The 26,245-nt window shown below is 36.7% G+C and overlaps 1 protein-coding gene across 2 annotated transcripts in view; it reads left to right on the top strand.

Annotated features, from left to right (window-relative positions):
* SMYD3 (SET and MYND domain containing 3) overlaps window positions 1-26,245 on the top strand; it is a 749,543-nt gene that overhangs the window by 189,161 nt on the left and 534,137 nt on the right. For both annotated transcript variants that reach the window (XM_005893388.2, XM_005893387.2), the window contains exons 3-5: window positions 1,435-1,542; window positions 3,086-3,143; window positions 4,853-4,989. In XM_005893388.2, coding sequence (XP_005893450.1) covers window positions 1,435-1,542; window positions 3,086-3,143; window positions 4,853-4,989 — 303 coding nt within the window. The remainder of the gene's footprint in view (window positions 1-1,434; window positions 1,543-3,085; window positions 3,144-4,852; window positions 4,990-26,245) is intronic.

Raw genomic sequence — 26,245 nt, 5'->3', positions numbered from 1 at the left:
TTTTCTTGCCTGGAGAATCCCATGGACAGAGGAGCCTGGCTGGCTGTAGTCCATGGGGTCGCAAAGGGTTGAACACGAATGAGCGACTGAGCACACACAGACAGAGTATAAATACTTATAAAAAAAAAATCACATTAAGAGCATTGCCATAGTGAATAAGAAGGAATGAAATGAGGCAATTGTGAGTAGAGTTGAGAAAAGAAATGATGTACCCCTTGTAAACAATGTCTCCAAGGTTTGGTTTACTAGGAGTTAGTGGTAGACAAACCGTGCCTTCACCCAGCAACCTGGCACAGGCAGTCTTTCTGAGCAAAATGCTGGCTTGAACTTGAATCTGAGTCACAGCTTCAGAATAGCTGCAGCTACTGTTTTGATTATGCTGCATGTTGTGCTATTAAGTGGAAAAGAGAGACCTCATATAGGGGGATTTCATAGGCCCAGCATCTGGGAAACAGATTTATAATCTCTGAAAGAAGACAATGTGAGCATGAAGCATGTCAGAGGTAGGACTTACAGCTCTCATTTGGAAAAGAAATATTAGATATTTGGTCTAGTGGTCTCCCTCTCACCAGGGTTAAATATTAGACACTCTGGATTATATTTCCATATAGAAGCAATCCCGTATAAAGGGAGTCATGGCATTTCAGACTCGAGGACAATGTCTGTCCATCTAGTCCTCTTCCTCCTCGTGTTTTGATATTGGTGACTAGCTCTGTGGTCTCTTCACCCCACCAGCCATGGCTAGGACTCTGGGCTAAGTGACTGTGTAATCCCAACCATTAACATTTCAGAATGTTAATAATTAGGCCAGGACAACATAAATAAACCAAGACTGTTCTGAGTAAAAATAGCCTTCGGTCATTTCAGCTAGTAACTCCTTTCTATGTTAAAAAACAAAAGGATTTTTCTATTTTTTATTTTTATTTTTTTTTTGATTTTTCTATTTTTTAAAATGTTGTTAGCCCTGCTGATATTTCTGTACTTACTATAGCAGCACAGAAATTCAGATAGCTGTCTGTCCTGTTTTGATTTTTCTGAACCATGTGTTTTATTTTCTAATTTGGAGTGATGTTTTCTTTTTGTATTCAAAATCACTGTCTATTAAGGAATCCTATTTAATCACCTAAGAGACTATCTTATGAATTATTAAGAAAGACATAATCATTCTTTCTTTGGATGCTACCAGCCAGGTAATAACTATGGGGCAAATAAAGGATAAAGGTGAAATGGAAGCTTTTGATGTCCATGCTTGGTAATTGCATACTAAATCCTGGATCAGTAATAGTATTAGAATATTGCTTTCCTTTTCTATTTGCACTTATATTTAGGCTATTAAAATTAAGTTAATGTTGATGACTCTCAACATTCAAAACCCATATAAACGAAAGTTAAATTTTTATGTCTTGTATGCCCTCCTCACTCTTGTCTTAACAGAAAAAAGCTTGGCAGGACCACAAGCGAGAATGCAAATGCCTTAAAAGCTGCAAACCCAGATATCCTCCTGACTCTGTCCGACTACTTGGCAGAGTTGTTTTCAAACTTGTGAGTATAAAACTTGCGAAATATGCTTGGGTTTTAACTTAACATAAGCACTTGCAATTGCATGTAGTATTTATATTTAAGGCTAAATTTAAATCTTTATTAAAGTACAAGGTGGATTATTCCAGGGAGTACCTTAAGACAAAACTTGCTATTTTCTATTAATCACAACATTGGTGGCAGCGATGAAGTGCATGGCCCCCTTTTTGAAGGCCCTGTATGTGTTCTGTTAGGAGTGGAGACATGAGGTCCTATGTTTGGGGCATGAGATGTTAGTGATTCCTGTTACATTGCCTTTATTGTTGTTGTACTGAGAACTAATGCACAGGGCAAGTATATCATTTTTGGGGTTGCTTCTTTAAGTGAGATTTTAATTAGATGATTCAAGGAAGAGTGTTTTTTTTTTTTTTTTTTTTAAAGCTAACATCCGTTGAAATTGTTTCTCCCATCCCTTTTCCTACCTTGCCAAAGTGACTAGTGGATTCTATGAAATCACTCTTTGGGGAATAGCTTCCAGCTTTTGTTTTTCCCAGGCTTTAGCATGTATCTCTTTATTGCAAGCTTCAGCTCTATTCTGTCCTGTTGTTTATTAACTTTTTTGGCAATAAAATTTTATAGGGATTTTTAAAAATGTAAAAGTATATACCTAAAACCGGTGCAGTGTTTATATCAGCTACATCAGTACTAAAAGATGAATTTAGAATACCAAATGGGTATTGTCTTTGGACTGATTATACAACATCTGTTACATGTACTTACTGCTGTTTTCAAATGTATATATTGTATTGAACCAACTCAATAATACACACATTAATTTCAAAGCTTTAGTAAATTGAAAGCAACTTTGTTATTCTGCATTCCTTTAAGTACTTGATATTAAAAGTATAATAATATGACATTTGAGTCTGAACTTTGTCAACTTTATTAATATTGAAAAGATAGAGAACCACTGTTAGAGCAGGAATAGGTTACTTCAGAATCACCCAAGGTTCTAGTTCTCAATCTCCACCCCCAAACTACTGAGTCAGAATGTAATAAAGAGTAGTTATAATGATTACTCCCTTCTATTGAGCACTTATTTCCAGGCCATGTGCTAATTGCTTTATATGTTAAACATATTTTATACCACAACAACTCAGTGATATACATTACTTCTTATGTGAGTTTCACATAAGTAAATTGACTCCTCTTGCGTCAAGGTTAAGTAACATGCCCAAGGTTGCACATTTTGTAATAAACTCATTTTTATTCATCTATCTTTGCTTTTCTGTAATAATTAATAATAAAATCCTTGCAATGACACAAGTCAGTGGTAGAACTGGGGAAAAAATAAAAGTATGGAAACTTTTTGTAAAAGAATTTTGTGTTTAGAAATTAAACTGGTGGGTCAAGTTGCAACACATTTTAACATGATGAAGAGAAAGAATATATAGAAAATTGTCTTTTTGACATACTTGCATTTAAATATCTAAAGATACCTAAACGTATTCATGTATATATTGGAACACTTTAAATTGTTTTTGGTGTTTTCCTTCTTTCTTCACAGATGCAAGAAACACCCTCTGAATCAGAAAAACTTTACTCATTTTATGATCTGGAGTCAAGTAAGTGATTGTCAGCATTTTAAAAGTTCTATAATTTATTTGCTGAGCTGATGAGCTGCTTTATTTTTGCCTTTGTTTTTCTGTCTCTGTTTGTGAGGCAACAGACCTTTTCAAGTTTTTATGTAGACTGACACATTAGTTTATTTAATTTATTCCAGGATAGCTTTGGCCATAGAGGGGTTTGTGAAGTGCCATAGAGGAGTCTTAAGGAGAGTATAACCCTTAGTCAAGCTGACAAAATAATTTCACTTCTATTTTCCCCTCTGTTGTTCTCTTCTTCCACGCTTGGCTTCTTTTTGATGTCAGGGAACAGTAATATGAATGGGGGAGCTCCAAGGAACATTTAGGTTCACTGGTCCTTTAGATAATATGGAAAATAGAAGGTACCGATGACTGAGGCTCTCTGACAGCAATGAGTGTTGTTCAACTCCTGAACTACCATGGCAGTGGCCAACCTCCCTGAGAACACTGAGAGGCTTTGCATCCGAGTGTTTAGTGAATGTAAGATTTATTTTTCTTTCATATTGGCACAGATCCTCTTCATTGAAGTTGCAAATGACTTCAGCTCAAAAATAGCAAGAGCTTGTGGAGTAAATGTGCTATACAGTTTAATATTTCTGGATGGAGACAAACAAGATGACCTAGTACAGATTTATGGTTATGGAATCCTAAGTGCCAATGATAATAAATTATTATTTAAGAAATCATTGGCTTAATTGTTCTGTTGCACAAGTAATTTAAAGAAAATATGTAGACCTGACATGAGCAACAGAGTAATGCTGTAGTTCATCTTGATCTATGTTTTCAAGTTTTAATAGAGAACTAATTAGTCATTTTTTCTTGTTATATTACTGAAGATAATTAACATCTCTTAAAGTGAGTTTTGCTATGAACAGTAGCCCTGCTCACTAGCAGTGTCATCAGTGCTGCCGTAAGTGAAGTGCTCTCAAATGTTATTAATTGAATTGTGCACTCTTAGCCTTCACAACCCTTTGTGGTATAAATGAAACTGAGTTTTTCAAGGAGTGATACTGGCTTTGGAACTTTCTCCTTCTGTTTGAATGGAAACCTTATATATCTTGTTTATTCATTCTTTAAAGAACTTGAAGATGCGATTTCTTTGGTTGATCATGTTTTCTTCTTGATATACTTTTTCCTTGACACATATCATCAATTTGAGCTTATTTAACCAAACTTGTCAATTTTTGCTTTCTGGGGTTTTTTGTTTTTTGCCTTTAAAATGATAACGGTAATCAGTCATGTCCTGATTGTAAATTGTTTCATGAAAAAGTCTGCTTAAATTCACTGACGAAATAAGCATTTATGGTGGTTTGAGCATGTGTGCAGGAGGATGTTAACAGACATCTGCTAACAGACATCATTACTGATTTGGGTTTTACTGTTTTTTTCATGTGGGTGTCTGTATTTTGTTTTGCTAGGTGTTTGATCTTATTTTGTAGATGACATTTGGCAGAATTTAACTGGTAACGTGTATATAATGATTTGTAGCTGTCAAAAAATTAAAAGATAGGCATTTAAAAAAATTTATTTTTTAATTAATTTTGTTGTTTTCTGTCAAATATCTGATCTCTGTTAGAGTGAAATTTAGGGCAGGAAATATCTGGCTTAATAGCTACCACTGAATACCTGAAAATTATCCACTGAAAGTTCACTGTATGATAGTACTATTTATTTTCTGTTTAAAAAAGATATTAACAAACTGACTGAAGATAAGAAAGAGGGCCTCAGGCAACTTGCATTGACATTTCAACATTTCATGAGAGAAGAAATACAGGATGCTTCTCAGCTGCCACCTTCCTTTGACATTTTTGAAGCCTTTGCAAAAGTAAGTGTTGACTTCGGTATCTTTGCTAATGCCAGAAATCAACCCTTTACTCCTTATTTTGTTGTTGATCCATGAAAATCCAGGACTCTTCATGTCTTTATCACTTCCCTGCCTTTATGAGTAGAAAATGGGAGAAAGTATTGCTAATAATGAAGAGTATTACTTTTTCTGCTTTATCACTATGCTAATTAACAGCCAAGAGTGTTCACTGTTAGCTGTGAAAGCTCACCCTCAAAAGAGTGTGCTTTCTTTCCTCAAGAGAGAGTAACATGTTCTATTATTTCTTACTAATGGATTTAAGTTTGCCATTGAGTTCATTTAGTTTAGTGGTGGTGGTTTCAGCAATGGAAACTCTTCTGAAGTGGAAAAATTATTGGAATCCATTTCTTGATTTAGTGAATTCTAAATAGAATGAAGATATAATCGTTTCTGATTTAAAAAGGATTTCCTAAATTGCCTAAAAATTTGTTTTAATGTTTCAAGTCACTCAAATCTTAGATTAGGAATATAAGATAGGTGTAAGTTAATATTTCATTATGGTCTCTTGGCAGTGGTTATTCTGAGTGCTCTTTTTGTAAGTGATTCTGGGCTTTGTTTAGGCTCAGAGAGACAGAATGCACTGGTTGATTCTTGATGTCTACCCTGGGACAGGGATAAAGGGATCAATATGTCCTGCACTATTATCATATGTTTGCTTTCCTTACTTGGCCATACTGTGTGTTTTGATCTGTTTAAATATTTTATCAATATTTTAAAATATTGATATATTTTAATAATAAGCAAAATTTTACATTTGAGGGTGATTTTTGTTAATTTTACAATTTATAACACACATCCAGTGACATATTTATCCTGTGAATATATTTAAAATATGTTTTATATTATAATCTGCTTATTTTCTAAGTATTTCAATGTAGTTAGTATGATGGCTATAGATTTATTTTTGTATTTCCCAAGTGTATTTTTATTCTTTAGAGTATGTTCTTATGATTTTCTGGTACTATCATCTTAGCATTACATTCTGGTTCGTCTGTAATTTTAAATTGATTTCAGAATATAAGGATTGCTTATGATACATCTGAGAGGTTTCATATATATGTATTTCATATGCTTCTGAAAATTACAACCTATAGTAGTGCTCTGTATACAGCACACACAAGCTCTTTTGAGCTTTTACCTACTATACAAAGTATAGTAGCTTTTACCTACTATACAAAGTAACACCTACTGAAAGATAAAAATATACCTATGATGACTATAACTTCATTCCTAGTGTCCCCTATTGTTGGGAAATGTTCAAGGGCTAATTGCTGGAGTTATTAGTGTTCATAATACCTATTTAAAAATGGTTTGCATTGTTCCATGTAAAATGTGAATTACTATCTTATTTCTCTGCGTTCTTTTAAAATAGTTTTAATCTTATGAATCTTACAATGAACTTTTCTCCATATTGTTTGGAGAGGGGGAAATTCTGTCATTACAATTAACCAGGAAAAATTTTAATAATATGCTTTCCTTCTCCCCACAAAATTATATTTGTTATTGCTGCAAAAGTAAAACATTTCATCTTTGTAATTTATGAGGGAATTGAACTCAATCTGTGATTTCTGTCTTAAAGTTTAGGTTAATATATATAAACCTATACTTTAACCTATATACTAACCTATATATATGTACATAGATACATATATATATATATATGTATGTACCTGTGTATATATAGGTTAATAATCAGAGGAAAGCAGCATTGACTTATGGCTCCTGAACTTCCTTGTAAAAGTTTTGTTTATATTTTATAGATTGTAGTTATTTTTCTGCTTATAAATTTGTCCTTAAAAGAGAAAACTCTTCTCCCTCTCCCCTCCTCCTCTCCATCCCTCCTTCCTGTCCTTCACTTTTTTTTAAAGAGTAGATTAGTATTAAGCTCATCAGTGTCCTGCAAAGCTTAGGGATGACCCACTAAGTTTATAACTTTGCAAGTGTGTGATGATGTAGATCATGACAAATGCATTGCAAGTGGGTGGAGAATGCTGGTCAGGAAATTTTATCCCCAGCTACTGCCCTCTCCCTGTCTTGCTGGGAAAAAGAATTAATGAAAGAGAAGAAATGGGCAGTACAGGGAGGTTTGCAACCGGTTGCTGCTTCTCTATGTGCAGTCTGGCAGCAGTGGTTCCATGCTGACCTGCATTTCTCAACATAAGGAACTAGCTTTTGAATTTATGCTTTAAAGAAAGCTGACTTTACCTGGCCTCAATAAAGAAAAGCCTGCTTTATGTTTTGCTTTTCCTCCCACTCATTTATATTTGTTTAGGTTCTCTGAACGTATTAGACACGCTAAGCTTATGTTTCGGTTCATCTGATTGTCATTTAAGACAGGAGGAATTCTGAGAGCTTTTTCAAATTGGTTTCTATCTTAATTTTTTATGAGGTTTTGATTATGGACTTTTCCAAACACACACATAAGTAGAGAGACAATTTTGATGAACCCTCATGTTTTCATCACTTGGCGTCAGTAGTTTTCAAACTTGTTTTATTAATGTATCTGATAGATTTCACACAGGTGTTCGTTGCCTTTACTTGGATTTCCAAACATTCCTTACAGTTGTTCTTTTGTTATCAGGCCTCTTGGCTTCCTGAGAGAGGTGTTTGTTAGTGAATTCATTGATCAAATTATGCAAGTTTTATTTTGTTTTTGTTTGGTGGTGAACTGTGTACAAAGCACTCTTGGGCCAAGGTTATAGAAATATGTGGCTAATCTAACTCTGAAAATTACGTTCCAAGGCAAAGAACCTCAGCAAGTCAAAAGTCTTTCTTGGGGATATGCACATATTTATCAAACTTGCACTACCTGGAAATGAAAGGGGTTGGTGGAGGATGAGAAGGTTCTTAATCCTAGGAACAAGTTTCTTCTCTGCTGAGCAGATAGCTTTTTCTAGTAGCAGCCCATGATTAAGTCCTCAAAAGTTGGCAGTTTATATTTTGAACACTCTGGGGTTTTCTGTTGAAAAATAGTGTATATTTGTTTTGGGGCTAGATTCTTGGTGCCTCTTGTGCTTCTGCTGCTCAAGACTTGGTTTTACTTAGAAAATTTATCCACCCCCACTCCCTCCCCTCATCCCCTTGCTCCACTTCATTACTCTGAAGACATTATAGTGTAGTCTTTTTCCAGTTATGTTTCCAAGTATCCCTGGTTTTCACCACTTCCTTATTAGCCGTACCAGCCCCCCATTCCCCCCACCCCCACAGAGCAACTGACAAATTGGGATTCAGAGGCTAGGAGTTTGCTGTATAAAATATCCTGTCCACTTAGGAATTTGTTGCCTGGTTGTAAAAATTAAGTGGGAAGGAGAAATTTTTCTAGGGTAAGAAATCAAGGAGAACTTCACATAGGAAGCAGAAATTAATGGCATGCATTTCAGAAGAGAAGATGGTGTTTGGAATCAATTAGAATGGTCTAGAAATACCTGTGGGGAGCAAGGGGGTACAGCTCCTCTAACCCCATGTGCTAAGAAAAAATTCATTGGCTTCCTATAAAGGAGATTTGAAAAGGCAGTTGTTACCAGTGGAATACATGTTACAGTTATACACATTTTCAGTTAGTGATTACAATCAGAGTTGAATGAAAGCTTTGATGCTTAAAATGCGGTTTATTTTCAGTAGTAATAGAAATTAGAGAGGGTGGTAGTGTCTCCAGAATTTCTAAATAGGGTGGCTACAGAGTGATGATCTGGTTGGATGGAAAGGTGGGAGTGGTCTGCCTGTAGGTTTATTTGCTTCAGTTCAGTTCAGTTCAGTCACTCAGTCATGCCCGACTCTTTGCAACCCCATGAATCGCAGCACACCAGGCCTCCCTGTCCATCACCAACTCCTGGAGTTCACTCAGACTCACGTCCATCGAGTCAGTGATGCCATCCAGCCATCTCATCCTCTGTCGTCCCCTTCTCCTCCTGCCCCCAATCCCTCCCAGCATCAGAGTCTTTTCCAATGAGTCAACTCTTCGCATGAGGTGGCCAAAGTAGTTAACGGTTTTTAAAAAAATTTTAGGTTGTATGTTACTTGAGGGTGGGGCTGAATGGAAATTAAAGCATCAGGTATGAGGAAAGTGGTGGTTTACCACTGATGGTATTGAAGGTGGCCAAAGGATAGGAGATGGACTGCAGATATTTGTGAGAATAGTGATGGCATGTGATTATCTGTATCTTCATCAAAAATAGAGACCAGACTCATCTCTACTGGCTCTTTTTCAGATTGTTTGGAGAAGGGAAAATGTATGTTTTCATCTCTACACGCCCTTCCTCCTTCCCACTCCCCAGCTTTTTATTTTTTCCCACTTCTATTTTGAAGTAGAACTTCTGGTTAGATTTCAAAATGGATTTATATTGGCAAGACAACTCCTATGGTTCAATCTATTGATTGAGCTCTAAACATTTGCTACAAATATGCAGATAGTATGTACGCATAGTCATGAATATAAGCTTTTAGAAGGGAGAAAATTACAATTAGAGGACAAATTTAAATGGGAGGCTGAGTAGTCGTGTTATGGTTAAGGCATTTTTTCAGACAAGTAAGTGAAATTCTGTCAACCTCGATTTCCTTATCTGTAAATGGGAATGATGATCATAATACTGGTGACTTAGTGGTTAAGAATCTCTCTGCCTATGCAGGAGACACAAGAGATACAAGTTCAGTCCCTGGGTTGGCAAGATCCTCTGGAGGAGGAAATGGCAACCCACTCCAGTATTCTTGCCTGGAAAATCCCATGGACAGAGGAGCCTGGCGGGCGACAGCCCATGGGGTCACAAAGAGTCAGACACAGCTGAGTGACTGAGCGCACAAATAGAAAACACAAAAAATAATAATAAATACAGATTAAAGTGAGGATTAACCATAAAGTACTTAGAGTGTCTGATGCATGTTATTAATTTCTGCTAATACTGCCCCATTTTCCACCTTTATTTGTGTTCCAGTATGAAACAGGAGTGTAATCTGCAGCTGACTGTAAATCAGAGTCACAGATACTTGCATACAGATGTGTCCGGTGCTGGTATCCCACACTCAGCATTACCTCTGTTGTTGAGAAGAAAATTTTGCAAACAGAGAGTAGTACCTTTCCCCTGGTAACTGGCTTCGTTTCAGCCCGTAGCTTTCATGGTCAAAAATCATTTACTGTGTCCTACGTTCATCACAACGTCATGATTTCAGAGTAGTTCTTGGGATTTCATGGAGGAAATATAAAAGCAGGCTTTCTATGATGAATGAAATGTTTCTTATACATGAATCTTAAAAGGATGAAATGAAATTATGAGAGTTTTGTTAGTTGCCATGGCATAGTTTACTGAAATGACATGTATAGTATTTCCTCTATTCTATCCCCTCAAACGTACACTGGTAATTATTGGTAATGGTCTTTCTAAATTTAGTGTCAGTAGACTTAGTTTTAAGCTTGTTTCCAATGCATAGAGTATATTTTTTAGAAATTATTGTACAGAGTTTTAAAAATATATACTTATTTTTTCCTGGACTTAGAACTTCCTTTTCTAAAAATGCCTTTGGTAGACTGATGAGAATGTGATAAGCTCTGAACAATAAAATAGAAAATGGACTAGTTGCGTAAAATGTTTCAAAGCCAGATATTAAATTGGAAGCAACAAGAATAAAAGTGACCTTTCTGACCACAAAACATGTCATTGTTATTGCTGCCAGAGCTCTACAAAGTACTTTTTAACTCGATAATATACAACTGCAACAGAATTTTTTGATTAGCAATTCCACATCTGTTTGAGAAGATGGTTTTTTTTTTCTTTTAAACAAAATAATAGTTTTCCTGGTAGAACGTTCTTTTTATTCTTAAGGGTACATCTATGACCTCCTGATTTTGCCTTCCAGACTCATGCTATTAGTGGCCACTGGTTTTGCAATATATACTGTGATTGCATAGATCTGAAAGTGAGAATTTTAGAAGGTTTTTTTTTGTATTATGATACTTAAAGTTTACATTCAGTTTCATTCTGAGTAAATTCTTTTTACAGGGAGAGATTTACTTTTTATTGGAAATGCAGTGAAGAATGGGTTAGGACAAGAATCTTGCTAATTCAGAGGATGAAAATATGTAGTGATTTAATATTTTTAATCAAGATGTGTTAGAAATAAGACACAAACGGTAATATATTAAAGATCATATAGTTGCATTTGGTATATGCCATTTGAGTGTTAATAAATAGTCCCTGGTATTCTGCCATAACCTCATACTTTTAGCAAAGTATATAAGTCAGCATGGTGGAAAAAATTACTAAATAATCCCTTTTTGGATCTTTCTATTTGCTGAAGAATGGTGTACCTCAATAAAAAGGAAGAACAAATTTGTTTCTGATATATTCAGTTTTTAATCTTAAATTTTTCATCTAGTTAGCCCTCTCATTCTGGATGTAGGGTGCCTTAGTACTTCAGTGTTGCTGTTAGGTTAATTTGTGGGACAAATATGGCCTCTGTTGTTTGAAAGGTCAGGAGTGTGTGTGCATTTGCCACTTGAGGGTTTCGAGTTCATGCAGGACCCGATTTTAGAACCTTTTTGTTGATCAGCTCAGTTGGATTTCACTACTGTAGCATGCTTTAAAGTAGTAAAGAAAGCAATCTTTTGAATAAGTAACGTGATGGATTATCTAATTACAAAGTTTATATGAAATGGCAGTATGATAACTTTGACTGCATTACTAAATGATTCCAGTGACTGATCAGATGTGCCTGGATTCCATTAAGGAAAAATATGCCATTAAATATTTAATACTAAAAGCGAGCAGACACACCAGGATTGCTAACCTCTAATCACCAGGGTGCGTGTATCTCAACATTTGGAGGTAGCTGCTAGATAACACAGCTCTCTTGTCTTGCTCAGAACAGCTGTTAGAAGACTTAATTTTGGGGATTATACTTTTCTTCAGGTTTTAAGTAAAATGGGCAAACAGCCAACACACTTAACTGCATGTAGATCTTGGCATTCTAATTATGAGAAGCTGATGCATTTATGATTTATGTTGTTTTATACAATAGATTGACTCTCTGATAGATTCAAGAGACGATTACTCTCAAAAATGTTCTTCCAAGTGAAGTGACATTTGTAGGACACTTGGGATTTCAAAACAAAACAAGTCATGTATTTTTAGTGATATTTAACTATTATATTCATTATTAACCATTCAGTTACTATTTCTCTTCATTTATGTATAAATAGCCTGTGATAAATGGATGTCTGTTTATCATAGTTAAGGACCAGATGCCAGCTAACTTCTGAAGTTCAGAAGGATAATTATTAAATTCTTAATCAACATTTTTATGTATACCTGCATTGCTCAAGGTTAATTATGAATATAAGGCCAATACTTTGATTAAAACTACTGATGGATGACAGTGTTTGCCAAGCCTTGTTGCCTTATCTATTTGAGTGTATAACTTGCCAATAATTCAGATAGAGGTAATATTTTTAAAATGATAATATGTCATTACGGAATGGCAGACTTTACTTTCATTGCTTTGCCTTTCCCTCTAGTGACAAAAACTCCTAGTAGAGTACTGTGTCTCCCTACTAGAGTGTGACTTCTCAGAGCTAGCAATTACCAGGGAATTTTCATGGTACAAAAAATCCCTGGGAATCTTCATGGTACACAGTAGGCATTTAATTATTGACTGGGTCAAAGAATATATGAAAACTGTATGTTTTCTGTTTTATGGAGAATCCTTAGTTAAATATATTTAAAAATTATTACTGTAAATATATAAGACTAGATAAAAAAAGAACCTATATTATGGTAAAATTCAAGAAGTTCAGTTGATAGCTCAGAATCGCAGAAGCTGCCATATTCATAAATTCTTCAGGAAATTATGAATCATTACATTAATTATTCTAGAATTCATCAAATTTTTTCTGCAAAAGTCCACATAGTAAATATTTTAGACTTTGTAGGCCAAGAGGCAAAAGTGAATTATTACTGGCAATTTGTAATGCACGATGAGAGGGCTACTCATGGTCTCCATGGCAACTCCTTAACGCTTCCATTATAGTTGAAACCATCCATGGATAAAATATAAGTGAACTGGCGTGGATGTCTTCCAATAAAACTTTGTTTACATACATAGAACATTGATTTTCATATAACTTTACTTGTACTCAAATATTCTTCTTTTTATTTTTTCCCAACCTTTTACAAATGAAAGAAAACATTCTGGGCTTGCAGTCTGTGCAGAAACAGGTGGTGGATCAGATTTGGTCCATGGGCCTTTGCTTGCCAATCTTTAAATTATTTTTTGTAAGCCAAAAGATTTGTGTGTGTGTGTGTGTGTGTGTGCACAATAGGAGATAGCACATGCTATCAAAACTTCTCTAATTAAAAAAAAGATAGGAAATATTTTATTTAAATTACTTTTAACAGTTACTTTTTAACATGCCATTGGTTCTACAGTTTTACATTCCCAGTGACATTTGTAAGCACAATGTGTATACAGTAATTATCTCTTGGATTTATTATTTTTTATCCCCAAAATATTTGATTGAATAAATTTAAGATGTTTTAATTAAATAATATAGTAGAAATGATGTAGTATATCACTAAGGATTAGGAAGAAAAAACTCTTAAATAGAAAAAAATTTATACTTTATTAACATTTATTTATTTATTTATCTTATTTATCATAAACTCATTATTAGTTTTTTGTTTTTTTTTAACTGCAGATGTTATAGTTTATTATATTGCCTTGAAAAGAAATGTAACAACACAGTTTTCTAGTAGAATTATTTTGGATGTATAACTCAGGTTTAGAAAATTTTTGTTTGAGTCTTTGGATCTTTTTCTTAGATTGTGGATATTACCTTCAGATTTTACTGTGCTTTGACTATTTGTGTTATGAATGAGATGGACCTCTTATGGGAGGAAAAAAAGCTTTAGGGGTATAACACTAATAGTAATGAAAAATTATGATATGATAAACTTCCGTTAAGTTTTATAGCAGGGAGAAACAGAGTGGTAGTTTTGAAGGCAGAAACTAGACATTGCTACATGATGTAGAAAATAAGGTGTTATGTTATAAAGGTAAGCAGGTAAGTGTGGGGATGGCTTCTGTAAGTCAGATGAAAAAATGTGGCCTGATCAGGAGAGAAAATAGCCCAATTGCTATCCGAAAGGATCAATTTTCATTAAATTTTTCTTCAGTACCTAGTGTTACATGTTAAAGATACATATTTAGATAGCTGTTCTTTGTACAGTATGACAAAGGAAGAACAGAAAGCCCTGTCATATTGGGCAGGCTGCCTATGACTCAGGACCTAGAAGAGCTTTGTCATTAGAGTGGTCCCAGCATGCATCAGGCTGCCTTGGCATGGCTTTGAGCTTCCTGTCCCTGCAAGTGTGTCGTTCCAGGTTAGAAGCACATGTCAGGATGAGTTATCTCCATGAATAAAGTAAAGTGAAAGTGTTAGTCACTCAGTTGTGTCCAACTCTTTGCGACCCCATGGACTGTAGCCTGCCAGACTTCTCTGTCCCTGGAATTCTCCAGGCAAGAATACTGGAGTGGGTTGCCATTTCCTTTGCCAGGGCTCTTCCCAACCTAGTGATTACACTCGGGTCTCCCACACTGCAGGCAGATGCTTTACCAACTGAGCCGCCAGGGAAGCCCCATGAATAAGGTAAAGCTTGATGATTTGTAAGATACTCTGTGTTTGTCCTCTTCATGGTGCATCATGGGAGAATGCAGTATACCTTCCCCATCCTCTCTACCCAAGTCCTGCTTATTCTTAAACATTTCAGCTCAAATCATTGATGAAATCCACATGACTAGGATTGATCCTTCCATGCTGTAAAATCAGTAGCCACTGGTATTTTCTATACCGATCATTTGACAACTGTGAATTTTCTCTTTATTAGCTGTATGTCTTCATTTCCTAAATTCCCAGCTAGATTGTAAACTTTGTGAGAATAGGGGTCATGTTACCCAGTTCCTTCCTTAAGCATCAGAGAACCATACAATTTTAGGCCTGAAAAGAAACTAGCCAGTTCCCTAGCTTCCCTGCTTCCTCTCCTCTACCTCTTTCCATGTTGCGGTTAAGAGAAGGTTGATAAAATAATCACCCTCTGCCAGGATGGATGCTAAAATTTAAGTCTTTGGAGCTCAGTCAAATGCTCCTTCTCCTATCTGATGCCTGAGTGTTCAAGAATTAGTTTCTAAGTTGAAGTAAAACTGTGATGGAGCAAACAATGTCACAAACAACTCTTCATCAGTATCTATTCCTTATATATTTTTTCTACTTTATTGAGATGTAATTGACATATAGCATTGTATATGTTTAATATGTAGTGTGTTGCTTTGATATGCTTACATATTGCAGAATGATTCTTGACTGTAGGGTTAGCTAACACCTCCATCACGTCACATAATTATCTTTGTGTGTGTGTGGTGAGAACAGTTAAGATCTACTCATGTAGCAATTTTTAAATATAAAACAGTATTATCAGCTATAATCACCATGCTGTCCAATAGATTCTCAGAATTTGTTCATCTTATAGCTGGATATGTACCCTTTCACTGACATCTTCCCATTTCCCTGGGTCCACACTTCTCTATTCCTTATATTGAAAGTTATCAGTATAAAGCCAGGAAATTAAGAATAAGTTACACTGTAGGATTACTCTTATCAGCATTGGAAACTAGACTAGATTGTTTCTATAAGGATGAGTTTCAGTATCAGAGACTCTATCTGGCTATGTTTAAATGACAGTGACTTTCCAAACCATCTGGATGTATTCTGTCCAGATAACTGTTATGAACAGAACTGCTGTATTAGATACTTGACAGTTTGTGGATTTGTCTTGTATTGCTCTTTTTTTTTTTTTTATCCCATACTTACTGGGAAGCCAGAGCGTATTAGGCAGACGTTTTTGTCTTACATTAGTAGATCACAACGTACCCCAGTGTTCTTGCCTGGAGAATCCCAGGGACGGGGTAGCGTGGTGGGTTGCCGTCTATGGGGTTGCACAGAGTCAGACATGACTGAAGTGACTTAGCAGCAGCAGCAGCAGTAGATCACAGGACAATTGAAAGATTTATCACAAGTGGCCTAGTGCTCTAGTCACCCAATTTTATTTTTTATTTTAGTTTTTAACTCCTCAAAGTACTTTAACAAATATAATCACATTCATTGCTTATAACAACCTTCTGAGTTGCTATTATTCCTTTTGCAGATGACGGAATGCTTAAGGTCACATTGTTTTTAAATAAAGGTGCCAGAGATTTAACTTGAGTATCATGATTTTAGATTTTCCTCATCCCACCATACTGCATTCTGTGTTATGTTCTATATTAAAGGTCTAATTATGAACTACTCTAAGCCTTAGGAGCAAAACCAGAGTGGAAGAAATGGGAGTATGTATCTGATAAGATGTCTGTCACTAATACCAAAGCACTGCTATAGTATTATTTAAATTAAATGTTTAAATTATTTAATTGGGATTCCTTCTGTTTCCATAGAGGTGGTGCCTCATGTCTTACACCTCTCTCCTTCATGTATTCAAATCTAGGTAAGTGATAGCACGAGGGGTCAGGGGAGGGGAGGTTTTTCCTATCAAATATTTCTGAGCTGATGCTGCCACAACTGTAGGTGAAAATAAAGATAACTGAAATGAAATTTGCACAGAGTTAAGATACTTTTTGAAATCTAGATTCCACAACCTTCAAGTACTGAATATTAAAACAGTAATCATTCAAGAGCCTTCAACTTGGTCTGTCTTGTTTTCAAGCCATTATTGGATGTGTTTTTTCTTGTAATTCTGTAAGTACTTACATGTATGGATTAAAATATTTTATAATACAATAGAATATATACAGTAAAGGATAAAATCATCTTTGGCTTCTTTGACAACTATTTTTCTGTTATGCCTTTAAAATTTATGACATGAGTGACATAGGCAAATAATGTAGAAATACTATGTTTTGAACAAATACTTGTCAATAAAAGCATTGGAACTACATATGACCAGATTTGACAATTAACATTTGGTTTTAGTTTTGATGCTATAGGAAAAGATTACCAAGGCCTCTGTTTATGCAGAGCTCTTTCATTAGGATCTGCTGAAATACAAACAGGATTAAAAATGCCCTTTACAGCATTTTCTTTCTTCCCCTCCTGCTCCTCATGGCTGGCGGTATTTTATTGAATTAACGGGACCAACCCAGCGTCTGAAGAGGCCCGTGTGACTTGCTGGGTGATGTCCTGGGGCCTGTTTCATCCTTCACAGCCTTTCATGGGCTCCTGGTGTTTCAGGTTTAGAGCGAAATTCGTAGCTATGTTGTTTTGGTGCCTCGGGAGTCTTTTGTAATAATAGGTGATTGTGGATTTTCTTGTTTTGTTTGTCCAAGAGTCCATGGAACAGTACCCACTTAAACCTCAAGAATGCAGATATTATGGTGTGATGTTGTCCAAATTTTAGAAATCTTTGAATTGCCTTTTGTGGCGTGACCTGCCCCTGTTTTTCCTTCTATACCTCTTACCATTTTGTTTTAAAAAAAATCATAATTTGTTAATCTTCTTTTTACCTGTTGAATGACAAGCATTCTGCTGTCATGGCCTAACTTGCTGAGCCTTACTATTTCCTCTGATCTTCAATCTCATATTTTCTACTTAATAAAAACCTTTATTTGCATAATCTGTTTGAAGTTCAGATTCATCATGAACAGTACTTCAAAGTGTTGTCTTCTCCTTCTCCTCAATAGGATGGGCTTCTTCTCCACCTTTTCTGTCTTTCCTCTCGGCATGGCAGTCTCCTGAGTCAGCCACATCAGGAATATCAGAGATGTCTCTGAATGAATATTCCCTCTGTCTTGCCTTCTATATGCCCTGCTTATGCTGCTTTTGAAATATCTCTTAATTCTGTTTTTTTTTTTTTCCTTTTCTCTCTTTATCTATTTTTTGCCTCTGGCCTAGTTAAGGTTCTTTTTATCCTGCCTACATGGCCTATCTAATCTTTTTTGCTTCTCCTTTCCTGGATCTCAACTCATTTTTGATATTGCCTTTAGAGATATATGGGCTTTCCTTTAGAGATATATGGGCTTTTCCTCAGCTGGTAAAGAATCTGTCTGCAATGCAGGAGACCTGGGTTCAATCCCTGGGTTGGGGGTTGGTAAGATCCCCTGGAAAAGGGAAAGGCTACCCACTCCAGTATTCTGGCCTGGAGAATTCCATGGACTGTATATCCATGCGGTCGCAAAGAGTCAGACACAACTGAGCAACTTTCAGTTCATTTCACTTCACTTATATATATATATATATATATATATAAAAACTAATCTGATCATTTGTATTCTCCTGCTTTAAAATGTTGATTTCCTACTGCCTATTATATAAAATCAAGGTTTTACAATATGGCACTTGAAGGCTTTGCAGGCCTCATTCCTTGCTCCTTTCCTGGAACTGGGTGACTGCTCGAACAGGCTGTAACTAGAGGGGTATAACCATTTCTTAGCACCTTGCATAGTAACTAGTAAGTTGCAAGGATTTAATCAACATGCTTTCTCTTTTACGTTGTTGCATTGTCACTGGCATCTTGCTTTTCCTTTTTCACATTATTGCATCGTCAATGTGTTTCTTCACACTTCCAAAGCCTGGTGATATCGGAAGCATTGCTGCTATGACAGTAGCAAATGAATGTAGGCAGGGCAGGTATGTCCTCTGGATGGGGAATTATTTTTGACAGGCTAAGCTATTTTGAGCCTGTTTGTAAAGCTGCCAGTAAATATGAGAACACACAAGGAGAGGTTATCAAAGTCAGTGTGACTAATCAGCAAAGCCTGGTTATGGCTGCAGGTGTGTGTGTGTGTGTGTGTGTGTGTGTGCGTGCACACATGTGTGTGTAGATGTGTAAACAAGGAGGTAGAAATCATTGTGTTCCTTTGGATCCTGAGGTAATGTGCTTCTACCTGTAAGTCATTCTGATTTGATAGAGGAAATTTAGCTTTGAATGCTAATAATCATCAGCAGTAGTTGAGTGGGCTTCTGCTTTGGAGAAGGAAATGGCAACCCACTCCAGTGTTCTTGCCTGAAGAATCCCAGGGATGGAGGAGCCTAGTGGGCTCCTTCTATTGGGTCTATCCCTTCTACGGGGTCGCACAGAGTCGGACACGACTGAAGCGACTTGGCAGCAGCAGCAGTAGCAGCAAGTTGGTTAATTAGAGAATTATAAGGATGTAATCAGATTTTGGAATTCCATTCCTAGAAGATATCTATGTGTGTTTGCTAATGGTTGTCAGGCAGGCTTCTAGCTTTTCTTTAGATACTTGCTAAACATAATTTTTCTATGCTGAAAATATTTTCCTCATATCCCAGTGATCTTTAGATATTCTTCGTCACTTCTTACCTCCTCAAAGTCACTTAAGAGAAGCTTGCAAAGTCCTTTGAATTTTGTAGAAGCAAGGTGTTATGCTGTATAGTTAGAGTTATATCTCTTTCAGTTTACTGGGAGGGTATTTTCTACATGGCAAGCAATGTTTAGACTTAGATGATCTTGTTAATTGAAAGTTTCTTTTGAAAACAACTTCATGTTTTCAATTACAAAATAATATAGTGTCTTAGTGAGTGTGATAATTCACGTATATACTAATAGTTATCAGCATTAGTTGAATAGGATTCAAAGTACTTTAAACTCTTGCCATTTGTCATTTCCCTAACAGTAAAGATTCCTTTCCTAATTCCAACCTTTGTATGTACAGCTCTTTCCATTCTTCCTGGCAAATTCCTTTTCATTCTTCAAGGTTCACTTCAAATGCTCCCTTTTCTAGGAAGTCTTTTTCAACTTCCTTGGACATGTTCCATTATGATAGGAATGAGAAAGTAGAAGTACAAAAAAAGCAGATTAAAAAAATCTAAGAGCAGTAACGTTTATCCTTTCATCCCCACAGCCAGGAGCTGTTGTCAGGAGTTGGCCAGTTTATCACAAAAGGGCATAGTCAGAGGTTCCAGTCCATCAGGGTTGAACGGCTGCCCAAGATGACTGCGGTATCTCACATCCAGACACTTGGAAGTCTTTCCTCCCATTCTAATCATGTCATTTTCTCCTTTTTGATAGTTTTTATCTCTTATCATTCTGGTCCTCTGTGAAGAATCAAAGGATTCATGATTTTTTAAAAAGCAGATCTTAAAAAATTACCAATTTACTAGGGGCTTCCTTGGTGGCACAGACAGTGAAGAATCTGTGGGGAATGCAGGAGACCAGGGTTTGAACCCTGGATTGGGAAGATCACCTGGAGAATGGAATGGCAATCCACTCGTGTATTCTTGCCTGAAGAATTCAATGGACAGAGGGGCCTTGCAGGCTACAGTCCATGGGGTCGCGAAGAATCGGACATGACTGAGTGACTAACATTGTCATTGTCGTATTTATAACAAAACGATAAGCATTAGGCATTAAGTGATAAAATAGGTATTAAATAGTATACTGTGTATTTTTTGAAAATATTGCTTATGAATAACTTCCATACATATCAAATTATGTGAAGTAGGAAAATTTGAAGATTAAGGAGGTTCTGAATCTTTTTGTGGAGGAAGATTTATTTTGGTAAACTTACTGCTCTATTTTTAAAACCTGGATTTCCATATGTGTCTAGTTTTCCCTGAGTCAGAGCACATTTGTGGTTAAGTTTGCCTTTTTTTCCCCCACTCTTGCAGGAGCCAACTGTTTCCTTAATGGGCTTTACCAAGTTTGTGGGGGCCCATTTGCCCTTCTGTTTCTAGAATTCGTTGAATCTACTTGGCTAAATTGTGATTCATAGGAAGAGTGCTGTGAAATTTATCTTTTGGCCATGAGGCCATTTAGCAAGTGACTGACTTCCTCTTTTCCAAAACCTAATTAGTGTCCCTGGGAGCATTTCTATGCAAAATACCTATTCCACAGTTCTGTTTGCCGTCTTCTAAATGGAATTTCAAAGCCCAGTAACTTCAGCAAGTGTTCAGATTACAGTAGACACAGAGCACGAGAGAAAAAATAGCATTCTGAAACTTCCTTCCTGGTAAGTAGAGGAAATAAGGGTAGCAGTCACACTGCCATTTATCCTCATGCAGCCATTCAATTCACTTCTGATGTATTTGACATAGTGCTCGTTTTGGCTATTCTATTCCCTCTTGTGATAAACTGGCCAATCACTGAACTGACGCTTGACTGCTGCTGCTGCTGAGTCGCTTCAGTTTTGTCCGACTCTGTGCGACCCCATAGACGGCAGCCCACCAGGCTCCTCCGTCCCTGGGAGTCTCCAGGCAAGAATACTGGAGTGGGTTGCCATTTCCTTCTCCACATGCTTGACTGGAGTCGTATAATAATTCAAGTGCCTGTTCTGATGTTTTTATCTGCATATATTTTATACTTCAACGTTTCCACTTATGTCATCATTTCATATGTTTACTAGAATATGAGTCCATTCTGTGAAATGGAAAGCCCATGAAGAGCGTGTAGGCCTATACTTGGAAATATTTTTGTTTGTCTGTTTTGTTTTGGCCCGTTGCCTGGCTTATAAGATCTTAGTTACCCAACCAGGAATCAAACCCAGGCACATAACAGTGAAAGTATCGAGTCTTAACCACTGGACTGCCAGGGAATTCTCAACATTCAGTGTTTTTGAACAATTAAAAATATACACTGATGTTAGAAATAACTTTGTTCTGTTATATAAATATAGAATGAGTGCTGTAAAAAATTTTTAGTGTGATTAAGCTTTTAAAATTTTAACGCAAGGAAGTAGTTTTACATTTTTGTGGATGAATCCTAGATTGGATGCTTGTTTTGATGTTGGTTTTTAGAATATTGACATTGTAGTCCTTTTCATCTTTATTTTCACTGACAGCAGAATCCCAAGTATAAGAAAATGTGATTAATTCTTTCACATTGAAGCCATTTAATTGTTCTTTGCCTAACAGCTGCTTTTTATTCAGTACATTGAACATAAAATTCTAGAGTGCCTTTGTGCAATCATAAATTTTAAATGTGAGCCATTCTTCCTCTGAAGGCTCATATGCTGTTGTTGCTTTGATTTGTCAGTTTGGTAGGCTCTTTTGCTAGAGATTGCTATTGCAGTTGGCCAGGAGGGCATTCTTCTGGGACTAAACTCTTTCTCCAGCTTTGTGTGTCACTATGGTATTTATTAGTATTATGTACCAGCAAAAAGATAGGCGGGAGAAACATCAACAACTTCAGATATACAGATGATACACTCTAATGGCAGAAAACAAAGAGAAACTAAAGAGCCTCTTGATGAGGGTCAAGGAGGAGAGTGAAAGAGCTGGCTTAAAACTAAATATTAAAAAAGCTAAGATCATGCATCCGGCCCCATTACTTCATGGCAAATAGAAAGGGAAAAGGTGGAAGTAGTGACAGATTTCCTCTTCTTGGACTCTGAAATCACTGCAGATGGTAACTGCAGCCATGAAGTCAGAAGACAGTTGCTTCTTGGCAGAAGAGCGATGATAAACCTAGACAGCGTGTTGAGAAGCAGAGACACTACTCTGCTGGCAAAGGTCCGTATAGTCAAGGCTATGGTCTTCCCAGTAGTCACATACGGTTTTAAGAGTTGGACTGTAAAAAAGGGCAGAACGCCAAAGAATTGATGCCTTCCAACTGTGGTGCTGGAGAAGACTCCTGCGAGTCTCTTGGACAACAAGGAGATCAAACCAGTCAATCTTAAGGGAAATCAACTCTAAATACTCATTGGAAGGACTGATGCTGAAGCTGAAGCTTCAGTATTGTGGTCATCTGATGCAAACAGCTGACTCATTGGAAAAGTCCCTGATGCTGGGAAAGATTGAGGGCAGAAGGAGAAGAGGGCGTCACAGGATGAGATGGCTGGATGGCATCACCATGCAGTGGACATGAACTTGGGCATACTTTGGGAGATGGTGAGGGACAGGGAAGCCTGGCGTGCTGCAGCCCATGGGGTCACAAAGAGTCGGACACAACTGGGTGACTGAACAATAACAACTAGCCATAATGAAGTGAGGGAAAATTGGTTTGACTTGTCATTCCTAAGCTTCTTTTATTTCTAGAACAAATTGGTGAAGTGGAGAAGTAGGGTCACAACAAAGTGGTGACTTGGATATTTTGGGTCAGAAAGAAACAGCTTAATACATTTCAGCTCAACAAATGTATGTTGTCTCTGTTTATAGCACTATGTGGAAAAAGAAGGGGAATTAAGACTTCATTTCTGCCTCGTCTGTTAGGAGACATTAAAGAAGTCTATAAATAACTTATATATTTATATTGAAAGTGCCTTGTGTAAAGACTATGCCTTAATCTTCTTTTTTAAAAAATTTGCATGCCAAATTCAGCACACTATAGTTGCTCAGGATATTCTCTGGTATACTATAATATTGTGTATAATGACTGTAGTAGTCCTGAGATGGACATCTGGTGTGGGGGATCATTTGATTTGGGCCTTTAAGGAAAGGTGCTGTAGGTGCAAGAGACAATTCTGACTTCCCAGAATTTAGCAGCCACTGTTGCCCACACAAGTTAGTGTGGGCCCTGCAGCTAAGAATTAGGCTGCTATAACCCTGGATGCCAAAGGAATAAGCATTCCAAGGAGATTTTCCCCCCTGCCCCCCGAGGAGATTTCTTTCTCTCTCTTTTTTTTTTTTAAATAGCTTTACTGAGGTATAATTGACATACAACAAGGAGATTTTTGCTGCTGATTTAAGTTTAATGAATCTGACTATTTTGTGTCAGAAGCAGATAATTTAAGATTTTCCTCGAAGCCTATACCTGCGGCTGTCCCAGTGAGTCTCTCTTCCCTATGTGAGCCTTCCATATGCCACTGGCTCTTCCTCATCCTGATGGGATTCCCTTGATTCATGACAACTTTGTTTTCACGTGGGAAGTTTGGCGGTAGACTGTTGTTTATTTTGAGTTTGTTTTTCAAAATAAACTGAGAAAGATGTTTTAAATGACATGAAGAAAAAAGAGTAGCTTAGGTGTCTCAGGAACCTTGGTGATCTCAGGTGGTTGGGACCCATGAAAGAAGACAGTTTCAAAAAGGAGATGGCCAACATACATGAAAGGGGGAAGATGTTAAGGGGAATAAAGTCAGCATTGAATTTAGCAATTAGAAATTCACTGGTATTTTTTAAAAAATCTTATTTTTTTAAGGGTAGGAAGCAAGATTTATTTATTTTGACCATGCCATACAGCACGTGAGATACTGAGTTTCCTGACCAGGGATCGCACCCATGCTCCCTGCATTGGGAATGCAGAGTCTTAACCACTGGGCCACCAGGAAAGTCCCTCCCTGGTGCTGTTTTTATATGTTGTATGGACTGAAACTGTGAAGACTTTCATTTTTTTTTGTTACTTCAGAATAAAACCAAATACCTAATCAGTCTTATTTCTTATTCTTACTCATTAAGAGGAACTAAAGAACCTCTTGATGAAGGTGAAAGAAGAGAGTGAAAAAAACTGGCATAAAACTCAGCATCCAAAAAACTAAGATCATGTCATCCAGTCCCATCACTTCATGGCAAATAGATGGGGAAACAGTGACAGACTTTATTTTCTTGGGCTTCAAAATCACTGCAGAGGGTGACTGCAGTCATAAAATTAAAAAGATGCTTTCTCCTTAGAAGAAAAGCTGTGACAAACCTAGACAGTGTATTAAAAAGCAGAGACATTACTTTGTGGACAAAGGTCTGTGTGGTAAAAGCTATGGTTTTTCCAGTAGTCATGTATGGATGTGAGAGTTGGACCATAAAGAAACCTGAGTGCTGAAGAATTGGTGCTTCAAATTGTGGTGTTGGAGAAGACTCTTGAGAGTCCCTTAGACTGCAAGGAGATCAAACCAGTCAATCCCTAAAGGAAATCAACTCTGAATAATCATTGGAAGGATTGATATTGAAGCTGAAGCTCCGATACTTTGACCACCTGATGCAAAGAGCCGATTCATTCGAAAAGACCCTGATACTGGGAGAGATTGAGGGCAGGAGGAGAAGGGAGCAACAGAGGATAAGATGGTTGGATGTATCACTGACTCAATAGAAATGAGTTTGAACAAACTCATTCAGGGAGATAGTGAAAGCCAGAGAAGCCTGGCATGCTGCAATCCATGGGGTCACATAGAGTTGAACAACTTAACAACTGAACAACAACAGCCAAAATGATAAGATGTTTCTTAGGATGCCCCTAATGAAAAACTGAGTTATTCTTTTTCATTCTTAGGAAAAAATGCCTTGCTTCTACCATATTTGAATTCAGAATTACTCCTAGCTAAATTGGTATGTTAATCCATTGTTCTGAAAAATCAGCGAGTATCTTTTGAAGTATTTTGTGGAGGGCTGCAGAGTCATGGTGATTTAGGATTTTGCAAACTTGATTACTGTGTTATGTTCTATAATGAAAATATGCAGCATGAAGAAAGAAGTCAAAATGGTCTTATCTGAGCAATCATTTGCTTTAGTCAATCCTTTGTAAAGCATCATTTTTACAATATTAACTTGAAAAATAGTGCACAAATGTTAATTTTGGGGATTACTTATACCTTACTAAGTTGGACGTGTAGGTTTATTTTAATGTATGTTGTGATCACTTAAGTATTGTACAAAGGTACTAACTAAAGTGATTATGTATTGAAAAGCTGTACCTGTTAATGGCTCTATCATGCTGTTGAGTATTCACTCACCAGCAGGTGATGTAGGAGATATAAACCAAACTGTGCTATTTTGAATAGGCATCTGCTTGAATAGCAGAAATGTTCATATTTGTATATAGAGAATATACTTTTATTCATGAGCATTAAAACAATAAAATATATCTGTCTCTGTGTAAGTTTTTGGAGGAACATGATGGTGCAAATAAAACTTGAAGATACAGTCTCTTGAATGTTTTTAACTCCACTCAGAAATACATTTTGCAGTGCCCTTGGGAAGCTTCCCAAAATCAGTGGTGTCAGCGCCTGGCTTACTTACCAAGTCTAGGTCTTCCCAGGCTTGAAGGGAATGAGGACTTTCGTAACCTGGTTTGTCATGGTTGAATGCTGCCGGTAGGTATCGGTAGCATATTCAAGAGGAGGGCGGAGCTCTTACACATCGTACTTGCTTTTAAGGCTAGATAATAGTTGAAAAATCATAGGACAAACTAACTTTGTATACTTATGAAAAGGGGCCTTAAAGTATTTTTGGCTTTTTCATATTAGATTTTATGATTAAAAATTCTGTGGTAATCAATAATAGTCAAACTTCAGTTAGCATTTT

Source organism: Bos mutus, chromosome 16 (assembly GCF_027580195.1).
Source record: "Bos mutus isolate GX-2022 chromosome 16, NWIPB_WYAK_1.1, whole genome shotgun sequence".
NCBI lineage: Eukaryota > Metazoa > Chordata > Mammalia > Artiodactyla > Bovidae > Bos > Bos mutus.
The sequence above is the reverse complement of the archived record's forward strand: the minus strand, read 5'-3'. Positions and strand labels throughout refer to the sequence as shown.